At 38.2% G+C, this 12,433-nt stretch overlaps 1 protein-coding gene across 1 annotated transcript; it reads left to right on the forward strand.

Annotated features, from left to right (window-relative positions):
* Nucleotides 1–998: 998 nt before the first annotated feature.
* Nucleotides 999–5,230, forward strand: LOC129411799 (germ cell nuclear acidic protein-like). The gene is given in 3 exon segments (XM_055163869.1): nt 999–1,092; nt 4,498–4,682; nt 4,685–5,230. Coding segments are annotated over 3 exon segments (825 nt in total).
* Nucleotides 5,231–12,433: the final 7,203 nt, after the last annotated feature.

Consider the following 12,433-nt stretch of genomic DNA (forward strand, 5'->3'; position numbering starts at 1 on the left):
TTGAAAAACTTGCATCTTGTGAGTGGGGTAACGTCTTTACAGATGACAGATAACTGGTGGCGTCACTTGCTTGTATCCATGGTGACAAATCGGTTTAATGCCATCCTGAGAAATATTCCAAGCAAATCTATTCATTTCCAAGGCAGCAAGTGGATGTGCTCTGTTACCAAATGTTACCTGGTGCATTTTCAAGCGAGATTTGTCACATGTAATAGATGCCAGTTAGTCTGGACAATTTTAAACTGTTCAGTCATGATCAATGTTGGTCCATTACAAAGAGAAAGTTTTGAAATTTGAATACTGAGGAACCAACAATATAAAAGAATGAGAACTTCGCACATGAATTATTTGAGACCGGTGCATTGGGGGAGAGGGAAAAGCCCAAGAACATATAAAAAAAATCCCGCACACCATGTGACTTGCAAAATGTGAGACAAACCATGCAATGTTTCACCACTAGGCCTTCATCAAGCAAACAGGGTATAAGGTGGAACCAAATTTAAATTGCAAATCCAAAATATTATATGAAAATAAATATGCTATATAATTCTGCATTTCATTAACGTTGGTAAGTGTTACGTATACTGCTTGTTCTTATAAACCTCATTACTTATGGTACATCACTGAATTATAAAAAAAATAATAATAATACAGCTAATGTCTTTAAAGGTCCTATATGATGCAAAATTGACACCTGTGAGCTTTAAGCCATGTTATAATGTTGTTACCTCCTCATACAGATACCCTTTCATATTCATCTTCAGAAACAGAAGGCACATACGGATAGGCTGGCTCCTCTCCCCATGGCGCCCTCACTCTTTCACTCACTGTAATTGCGATGCAGTGATGTCAGAGTGACAGCTGAGCCTGGACGTGACACAGCGTTGAATAAGTGCCGGCCACAGTATCAAGAGCACAAAAACCTATCGGAGACACTCTATGGGGTGTCAATTTAATCATGCTTAAACCAGGTATCAGCTTCCCCCATGATTCCACCGATGACAAAGAATCCTCCTGACTTTGTTGCAGCAAAAGGACCTGATATGGGCTCTGAGACTGCTGAGGCTCAAGCACACATATGCACACTCTCCAGTAATGTATCAGAGTTATCAAGTTATGTCATCTACCTCAAGATATAGAAAACATTCAAGGTCTTTGCACAAAAAAATAGCAATGAGAATAATATACTTTTAATGAATGTGGATTAAACAAAAATGTAAACTGTATGTTTTCAGAATTATGTCTTGCCTGAGACCGCTGATGTATGAAACGGAAATTAAATATGATACCCAGCACAAATAGCAAACAATTTCAGATAACATATGATTACATTCAAACTAAGAACTATTCCAGTAAAAGAGCAAGAGCAGCCTGTGTGCTCTATGTGACTTTTCAGGTGTTGAGAATATTAGGGGTGTGCAAAAATATCAATACTAAATTTAATAATACAATATCATTATTCTGAGCTGCTGTATTGATATATGGCCAAGCGTATTTTTTGGTATGTTTAAGATATTTTTGTGGCATATTCACTGTTTTGATGATTAAAATACAACTTTAAACTTTGCACAAGCAGTAGTTTAACAAAGAAATATTGTTCCTTAAATGTTTTGAGTCTTAAAAAACAGAAATATATCAGTAATATATTGATTATCACATATACTATGACATATAACGTGTATCGTATCAACCCATCATCCCAGCCCTAGGGGAATACACTACTTGCTTGTCCCCATAGTGATCACTGTGCTTTGAATGTTCCACAGTATAGCATTTAACAATCACATCTATTTGTTGCTTACAAACATGCAATCTTACTGCAGCATTGTCGGCTCTCCACTGATCTGACCTGTAATGTGCCCCTGGATGCGCCACCTGCCCATCTACATACAGTTAGAAGCATATTGTGGAACATTCCAGGCAAAGCAGTAACATCTCCATAGATACAAGCATGTCTCTTAATTCATCACCCCCAGTGCCCCATTATAGCATTATTGTATTTGGAGACAGCAGAAATAATTCATCTGGCTGCCCACACAGGAGCTGGTGTCCTGTGACTGCTCTGCTGCCTGTCTGTTATCACCTGCAATTGATGTAATCCACACAACTATTATAGCTCAGAGTATTGTACAGGGAATAGACTCAGCAGCAGCACCTCCACAGGCCTCCCCTCCTCCCCCTCCTCCTCCTTCTCCTCCTCCTCCTCCTTTCCCCAGCCTCCTGCTCTCATACCTGGGGAAAGCTGACACCTGCTGCAGCCTACTCTCTCAGCCACTTTAACACACACTTACTTTACAAGTGCAGGTGACTGGGGCTGGCTGACGGGGGCATGAAAATGAGTCAATATACTTTGGGTGTGATGAGATTAGAATATGCTTTATTACATGGCAAAGCATTTGTTAATTTGTTTTTCAATGTGATATTGTGATGATAATTTGTGTAATCTTTTTCTTTTATGTTTTGTAATTGTCTTCTGTGTTAGCTGCCAAGGAATAACAGATGGAGATAAGCACCTTTCCTCTAATCTGGTATATTTACACTGCAACCAGATGTTCATTATATGGACTATCACTATTGAATAAATAAATAAATAATTATCACATTTGTATACTGAAAATTAATCGTTGTTTTCAGTTGCTTTGTGCTGTTTTTATTTTCATAACTTTGAATTATATGGAAATAAAGTGACATAATTTGTACTAATTAAAATAATAATAATAATAATACAAATTAAACATTAGTTCATCTTAGCATCATCTTGGACTTGACAATGAATTACCTATAGGAATGTATTTAAACTCTACAACAATTGCATCCATATCCATGAAACTTAAATATTTTTGAGAATTCTATAAAAAGGAAAATTATGGGCTATTTTCTCTCCATAAGTAAATAAGTATAGTAAGGCCTACTGTAAGGTAAGACAAGTATGTAAAAAATACTAGAATAAATGAGCAGCATTCTTTTGTGTCACATATGAATAATGAAGGATGTGCAGCAATAAAACAGCATTTGAGAGGTTCTTAATAATTCATCATGGTAAGTTGCAAACTCCCACAAATATCCATGCTCTGGCAGTGTGTCTCATGTTGCCACGGTTCCAGAGACTGCATTGTTCTGGGAATTGTCAACATTCCCGAGATGATCCTGCCGCCCGTGGTCCCTGCGGTCCTGGGGAGGTGTGGAGATGAGGTGGGCTCCAAATTGATTGTAAACGCTGAATTATTCAACCCTTAGCCCATTTGAGTTTGAGTTTCTTCGGTTACGTCCAGAAGAGCTTTCATAGCAAAACAGGAGAAGATAATCTAGCAGTGGCCGGCCCCCACGGACGAGCCTGAACGCTGTTCATTAACGAGACAAAGCATCTCACACTCACACTGACACACTGACACTGTTTGGGATACAAAGGCTGGGGAATTCTCACACATGACACTATGAGACAATTATCGAAGTATGGTATTAAAACTGAAAAAATATCTTTTTAGCTTTGTCTAGAATACTTAAACATATAGTAGGCATTTTTTTTCATTTTGGTTTTGAAATTCCATCGCCCCTCTTTTGTACAAGGCTGTGATTGTACAGAAGAGGGGCAATGGAATTTCAAAACCCCAAGTCCTGCCCTCTTTGACCAAATATATAATTATTTGTGATTACATGTCTTATGTTAGTGAAGATTTTATTCATCAATACAAGTTTGTGCATTTTATATTTCTTTCGCCTCCTTTTAATTCATGCTAATTAATTTATCATATTTTCTGGCTTTCATAATACCTATGTTGAATGAATTTTAATAAAGTTATTTTACAAAGAAAGAAAAGGAGAATAAAGATAAAAAGAGAATAATTTACATTTTGAGTCACAGAACCTTCCACTTATAGTACAGTGAGAGGATTGGAGAGGATTATGAAATATACATCAAATGAACATAAAAATGATTCATTGTTCACGTTTTTTGTTTTTTTGTTTTTTTCGCCAGTACTAATCCTTTTAAAACCTATGATACTTTGAAATGCTTCATTCATTTTTCACTTGAATTCAAAAGTGTTTTGCTCACTTGAACCATTTTAAATGAACATAAAAAGCTGTAAATGGCGGCTAATCCATGGCCTTAAGCTGTTCAAAAATCCTCATCAACAGTCCTTGTAATATCTCTATTACCATATTTACTAGACTCCTGAAGCACATTTAAGCTTTTATTCACAAAACGACACACCAAAAGAATTTGACCTGCCAGTTCAAGGGCGTCAATCATGCCTCTTATTGAAATATAATTACTCTTTTCACACAGTTACAACATCTGCTCCATTATGAATAAAAAGGGACTCTATAAAAGTAATTACATTTGGAGATGCTCTCATTGATACTAGATATACCGTTCAGCCCAACTCTAATTCATTGAGGATGAGGCATAACATTACAAAAAGAAAGCACAGGGTTCAAAACAGTAGTGTTCTAATATTTTGAGCAAAACGGCATTTTATTTCAGTACAATATGAGATGATGATGTTTGTGATTTTTGTGATGATGATGATGATGATGATGAGGAGGAGGAGGAGGACGAGCATGATAATAATGATGATGTTGATGATTATGATGATTATGGTGATATTCATTGTGATAATGAGGAGGATTGTGATGATGATGACGACGACGACGATGACGACGATGATGATGATGATGATAGGGTTTGTGACATGTTGTTGATGATTATAATGATGATGATGATGATGATGATGATAGGGTTTGTGATTATAGTGTTGTTGATGATGATGGTGATTATGATGATGATGATAGGGTATGTGATTATAGTATTGTTGTTGATGATTATAATGATGACGACGATGATGATGATGATGATGATGATGATAGGGTTTGTGATTATAGTGTTGTTGATGATGATGGTGATTATGATTATGATGATGATGTTGTTGATGGTGATGATAATGATGATGATGGTGATGATAGGGTTTGTGATAGTGGTGGTGGTGATGATGATATGATATTGATATCATACGATATTAATTGTGATAATGAATGTGATGAGGAGGAGGACGGTGATGATGATGGTGATGATGATGATGATGATGATGATGATATTAATTGTGATAATGATTGTGACGGTGAGGAGGATTGTGATGATGATAAGGTTTGTGATTATAGTGTTGATGATGATAATGGGGATGATTGTGAGGATGATAAGGAGGATGGTGATGATTATGAATGTTTCTGAGTATTTTTCTTTTTTTATTGCACATTTTGGGCTACTGTACAGTGCAGTGGTTCAGGCAATGGCAGCTGGTCATAATGTTTTGGCTGATGAGTGTAAATCTACCAGTGAACAGGCTGCAGGTGGGGCATTCAGGGCTAATGTACTCAGAGAGAGGAGTGTGCCATGCCAGAGATATGAGTGCACAACCACAGGAAACCTTATAGCTCTCCAATGCTGCTGCTATCATTAATGACGCTCTGAAATTTTAATTGTCTGATCACATTAAGTGCTTGGGGAAGACAACAAACGGACGGCTGCAGATCTCGGCGGTGTCGTCTGAACGTGCGGCGGGCGGGACATAATGGGACTCAGGTAAAAGGGATGAGCCGCTGTATCAGGCTGGTGTCTTATAAAGAGTTGAGTTACACCTGAGAGATGGCTTTATGTGACAGCTGATTTCACCACCCGGACATCCTCACTGTCCTCACTGTCCTCACCTGGCAACAACTACTGTACACGTGGATAAGTGTATGCATGGACCTCAATTCCCACAGAAAAGTGGTTCAAATGGCAAATGAAGGATTCATAAAACATGAAAGGGGAAAAGAGCATATAAACAAAAATAATAAAAGCATAAAAAATAAAAATAAAAATTGCAATTATTTTCAATAAAAAAATTATTGTAGCGGGAAATGTTGTAATTTCTCCTCTATAAATTAAATATAAAATACATATAGAGAGACAATTTTCTAGTCATCATTCATTCATTCTTTGGTGTACAGGATATGAGCTATTTTTCTCTTTAACCATGCATCACTCAATGGCATACTTTCTGAGTTGAATAGTGGAATTTTTGCGGTTGGATTTGAAAGTTAAATCTACACAATTAGAATTACAATGTTGCCATTTAGTTAATTTATTGGTTTATTTTAACAGGGACCATGTGCAAACACATTATTCTCATAAAAGAAGAGATGCTTTAGACCAGATTTAGCTAAAGCTAGTTTCCATCTGCAGTCCCCGGGCAGGTTAACAAACAATTGACTGTGTTGGTAATAAGTATAGGAGCAACAATCCCTTTATGTTACAAAGCACACTGATTTAGGGTATCTAACTAGGTTGAGGTATACACTGCATTTGAGCCATGTCAGGGTCCCTTCTTCAAATCTAAAGCTATAGCTTTGAGGGAAAAAGTACCTAACTGGATAATTAGTTTAGTGCTTGTTTTAGGCAATATGGTCCCTAACATTAACTAAAGAAGATAAATAATTCATGAAAACAATAAATATTAAGACCCTGCCTACTTAAACATAAACTGTAATTATGAAAACATCCAATGACATGCTGGGGTCATGCGGATACATGGCCTCTCTGACCTCATCTGTAATTACAGGCCATGCATTATGGAAATTGGTTTTGTGTGTGTTTGACAGGCTCAATTTTCTGTCAACATTTTTGATGCTTTAATACCTCCTTCAATGCCTTAGATTTTTTCATTTGACTTTAAGCACAACCATCAGTGTTCTCTGAATGAGGGAACAAGTAAAAGTCATTGTTTCTTTTTGACACTGTCGGCTGCAGCTGCCAGATCAAACATAAACAAAGGCAGACCTCTTCACCCTCTGGCAGCGTCATCAAAACAATCTCCTCTGAGGTCAAAAGTTTGGAATACATGAGTTTGTAAAAGGCCTCTTTCCTCTGTCTTCTTAATTGATACTAGATTTATCCTGGCCCAGCCCCTAGGGGAAGCCAAAGGTGATGTTTTCATAGAAGGATCATGTAAATAAAGGCTAAACAAAGAGAGGACCCCTACCAGCAAAGCATCATGGGAAGGGGCTTGAGGCAGGGCCCACACAAGTTGCTGACCATTACAACATAAGGTTAAATATGGACATCATGCTATGTGGCCTGCAGTTGAGTTTGTTTGGAATGCAGACAAGTTGAAAATCATTTCTAAATAACATTTTAAGCACTGATGTTCTAGCCTCAGTGGAAGCACTCTTAAGCTCACCACTGTGGCCTTTAAAAAGACTAATGTGGAGTTAAGTATTATTTATATTATATGCATTCGCCATGTTTACTCTTTATAACCTCAACTGTAAATCATCTGTCACTCATTGTACAGAAATTTGCCTTAATATTTTATGCTGTCTATATACAGTTGTGCTGTTTTATCTTGGCTTGAAACTGTCCTAAAGTTTAAAGTTTACTGGTTTGTCATTCACTATACATTTATTGTATACACATTTATTTTGCAACTATAAGTGTAGGTGCAGACATTTCCTTCACAGTGAGGTGCACATAAACAACTTTCCTTGTAGTTCAAGTTAAAAGAGTCTCTGCAGTGAGCTACACATACAATTGAAAACGTCTCTTTGGTTGTTTTCGTAGGAGGTGACAGAAATCTGAAGCTAAAGCTTGCAGTGCTTTTGACCTCTCAGTGGTATTATCTGATTACACTTTTGGCAGGCCAACAATACAGGAGCACAGAGCAGTGGGACAGGGGCAGGCACAGTGTGTAAGTCCCACCACACAGGCCTTTTACAGAGACGCAGCGCAGGCAAGGAACCTCCACAGTGAAAGGCTGAGCTACTGTATAGAGTCTCACTGGGTTTTAAGGCTTTAAGTACAACAGCATGACAAAACAAGACATTCTGAGCTATTTTTATTCACAATGACAACTACAGTGTATAGCAGGGGTCCCAACCTCCATGTTTGTCTTAAATCCTCCGTAAGAGGATCATGTATTTTGTCATTATAAATCTGTTAACGAGTATACTGCCAATTAGTTTGTTGCTTTAATGATATTAATTCTAAAATGATCCTACCAAAACATTGTTAAGGATGTAAAATGCACTTCAAAGATAATTCTTATGTTTTTTATTCCACCTTTTTTTATTATTATTATTTTGAAATGATTTCAAGTACCCGGGGTTCCTTCACATTCAAGTCAGCAAATGAGTAAAACTGTTAAAAATTAAGTTGTAAAAATACTGGAACTTCAATGTCACTGCATGAGAAGGGGACCCATCTCTAGATTTCACTATGTTTGGTCAGGACTACCACCACTTCCTGGTAGACAAATGGTTTGCAATACAGTTTCTCATCTACCACTATTTGAAGTACAGTCTTTCTGCATCAGCTCACGGACCTACCCTTCACAAAGTTACCGCCTGAAAAGAGTCTAATCCAGCCGCAGTGACACGTGTGATTGGTCAGCGCTGGTGTATGAAGGTACAATGGAGAGAGGGGGGAGGGGTGGTCCTGTTCTCCCATGGCAGCCCAGAACAAACATAAATCTTCTTCAACAATCTATTTTCCATCATACTTATTCACAGGGGACATCTCAAAGTGGTCTTTACCCTTTCTGTCAATGGCTGCCCTCATCCATCAATTTCATAGAGAATTATAGGCCTGATCGATGTAGTTCACGACCGCCGAGCATTCGTCCGGGCTGAGTGAGTGAGTCGCTGTGGAGACAGGCCCTGCTCATATGACTGGCTCTTGATGTAGTGCAAACAAAATAGTGCTTTTCCTCACCATTAAGCACATTTTATACTTCTTGCAACGATGGAACTGATGCAGTAAAAAGCATATGTGGTGAATGTTAACCACTGACTGAATAAAAGTAATGGACAATGGTCAAGATTCTTTTTTGGTTCATTTTTACGTGGCTGAGTGGGGTTAAAAAATATAATAAAAGTGACGAAAAGCAACGCCACATAAAAAGAAGTAAAAGGTTTAAAGAGAAGGGAGCAGTGTTAATAAAATATATATAAAACTACAGAACCATAAAATACTTTTATTTACAAAATAAAATAATAAATAAGATAAAACTATTGATGTATGATAGAAATACCAAGAAATATACTAAACCATTATATATACTCGTTTCTTTATTTTACTAGGAATAACATTACAAATACTCTACGAATAAATGATGTTTTCAGTCAAATGTTTTAATGATGTGAAAATTGCACTTTTGTTTTTTCAAAAAACATAAAAGCCAAAAAGCATTAAAGCCATTCTGCGCTGAACTTGTCATGTCCTTTTTGTCAAATGCTATTATAGAGAAAAAAATAAGTCCCATTTGAACAGAAGGACACACAAATAATGAGCGTGAGGGACAAGGTCTAGCCATTATAGAATATTTAGCAATACCATTACACACCCAGTGACAAAGATATTCAGGCTGCATAATGGGGCTATGAAGGGCTGTGCCACAATACATAATTGCTCCTCCTGAAACATTGATGAATGAAATGAGGGGGTGGGTGGGATCAAATTCATAAATCAAATTACAGTACCTTTTGCTTGCTGCATGCTTAAACAGTCGAGATCACTTTTAAATCGCAGAGGGAGCTGGGGTAAAGTAAATGAATAGCCATAATTATGTGTATCTTCTCACGCTGGCATTGTCTTTGATGAATTTTTTACAGAGGCGACCATTAGCTACAAACTAATACCAGTTAAGCCGGAGCAAACCTGAATTATTGAATCTGTCGGATGGTATCATGTTACAGCCGACTTATGAATAGTTGATTTGATTTTGTATAATTGACAAGGCTTATCGTACAGTGGGGCCTTTGGGTTTGGAGCTGCACAGATACATGTGCAGACTGGGAGGTGGTACAAAAGGCGAGCACACGTCACTGCCCACGCTCAATTGGGCTCCGTACAGGTAGGATCCCATCACCTGTCATAACCACCTCATGTCAGGATAACAGTACAAAAAGTGTTGGGAACTAACTGAATACATGTGCCAAGAATATATTTTGAGTAACTGTATTCTGGTACAGTTACTTTTCTAAAATCAACGGAACACATTACGGAATTTAATCATGTAATTTAAGCTTCACACTGCACATAATCAGTGAGAAAAATAGACAACTCTGCAGTTGTGCATATGTGATTTTTACTTCTCCAATGAGTGACAGGAAATACTTAACACTCAGTAACACACCCATAAAGCATTTTTTTTTTAAAATCCTAGGTCACATTTTTTTCCACTTTTATTCCATGTATTCAGAATGCAGTACTCTTATTGACCCATGTATCAGAATACATTACAAAATGCATTTTAATTCGGGTATTCAGTATTATGTAACAAAGTACATTTTCAGAATAGTCTTCCCACTGAGTATGAGGCCATGTAAAAATTAAATATAAGCAATACAGATTTACATTTTGCATACATATTATAATGTAAAGTCTATAAATCCCCTGATGCAGCTACACGTTGGTATGAGCCAGTGCACTCAGTTGATCCAGTCCCAACCCTGGATTACTTGAAGGACTGTGGAGGGAAAAAAGTAAATTAAAATTTAGTACTACTTCTCTGGCAAACAGGACCCTTTACAATTGTTTAGTTAGTATGTGCTACTGACATATTGTAAATCATAAACATTAGCTTGAATCTTACAGTTATAACAATTGCAGTCAGACATGTTATCAGCAGCAAAGCAGGCTATTAAGTTACATTTCACTTCTGATCCGCTAACATGGAAAACATCGGCTTGTTTTTCCACCTATCCCTTTATAATATGCAAATCCTCTCTACACACACACATACACACGACACACACACACACAAAGCACACAGACAGCACACACACACGGCACACACACACGCATTGACACGTCCGCACACTTAAGACATTAAGTCCTCAACCTGCAGCGGCCTTGTGAGGGATATTGGCATGTACACGAGATTGATGAAAATTACTTCCCGAGCATTTATTTCTTCTAATACCACCGAAAGAGGACTGTGCACTCAGGAGATATTTGATCTGAATTAGGGAAACTGATGAAGCAATTGATTAATTGGAATTTAAGCCATCAGTCACCAGAGCCATCAGCAGCATCATTTACATTCCAAACAATCAGCTGATGGCCCAATAGGACACTGAGTATTAATACAAGTCAATGTGATACGGCTGCATCGCCACCAACGCTTATTGACAAGCACAATGACGTTTTTAATCCTCGCTTGATCAAATTGCATATATTGTGGGATTTTCCTCGTCAACTCAATATAGGTATCTTATGAATTTTTAATCACATAGTTAGGAGGAGGGGATTTGGGGGTGATAGAGGTTTAACACTTGCTGAATACAGAGAAAATGTTCAATTTAGATTATGAAGATAAGATGGATGCTGAATACATGGTTGTTTTTATTGTTCTTCACTGAAACTTTTAACTCAAGTTTCCGACAGAAAGCAGACACCCTTTCCATCAGTGTGTTGTAGATGACCTAAAACTGATCAACAGTTATTTTAATTGTTCACTTTTGAACATTGCTGGCCTCCACATATTCTTTCCTAACATAGACAGTGCACAACCTTTAACTTACTTCCCAGACCACAAATAGTTTTTGTTCTCATGCTCTGGCGCAAATTCACAGACGCAAACATGAATTACATGGCAGGCCTGTATGATTCAGTGAAGGCACTGATTGTTCTTTCAGAGTGCCCATTACACAGGCCTATCATTGCAGCATCAAGCCCTCCTTCCCATTGACAGTGCTGACGTTTTCCCACTTGGCCTGAGCCCCCTACTGACAGCCACACCAGTACAGCCCCCTCCACACACACCCCCATCACCCAATCTGCAGCTCTCACAATGCTGGATTCTGCTGAAGAAGTTAGTCATTAGTTGAAACAGCCGAGTGTTGTAATGAAATCTGCCTCCACATCAATAGTGTTTACTGTTGCCAGTTTGCTTTGCTCCATGCTTTTTTAATTTATCTGTTTGCACTGCAGCAGTACAGCAGCGGGAATGATGCTGATGTGTAAACGCAAACCACTATGTTATATCAGACCCCCTACTGTACTGTGACATCCCATAATATGCTTTCATTCAAACCAAGTCATCATTTCTGTGTCTCTCATCAAATCCTGTCAATGGATTCGTCTCCCTGCTCTCCACCCTGGTTGGTTAGCTTTGTGGCTGCATGACTGCTGGTAGCAGGGTCTCTCCCCTCTAACTTTAAGTGCTAATGAAGTAGCCAGGGCACTGTGTTATTGTGTGTTAGAGGGAGAGAGGGGCCACAGGAGACAGGCTGCAGCAGAGGCAGGAGCAGGCCCACTCACTGTGATGGCTGCCTCAGACGGGTGTCAAAACACCCCCGGTCTGCCTCCCATCACGCCGGCTGCACTGAAATAGGAAGTGAGCCTCTGAAAGGAAAGATTAAAGTTTTCTGGAAGCACAGTTGGCAGCTGCAC

This window comes from Boleophthalmus pectinirostris, unplaced genomic scaffold (assembly GCF_026225935.1).
Source record: "Boleophthalmus pectinirostris isolate CB_2022bp ecotype Guang Dong unplaced genomic scaffold, ASM2622593v1 HiC_scaffold_6, whole genome shotgun sequence".
Taxonomy (NCBI): Eukaryota; Metazoa; Chordata; class Actinopteri; order Gobiiformes; family Gobiidae; genus Boleophthalmus; species Boleophthalmus pectinirostris.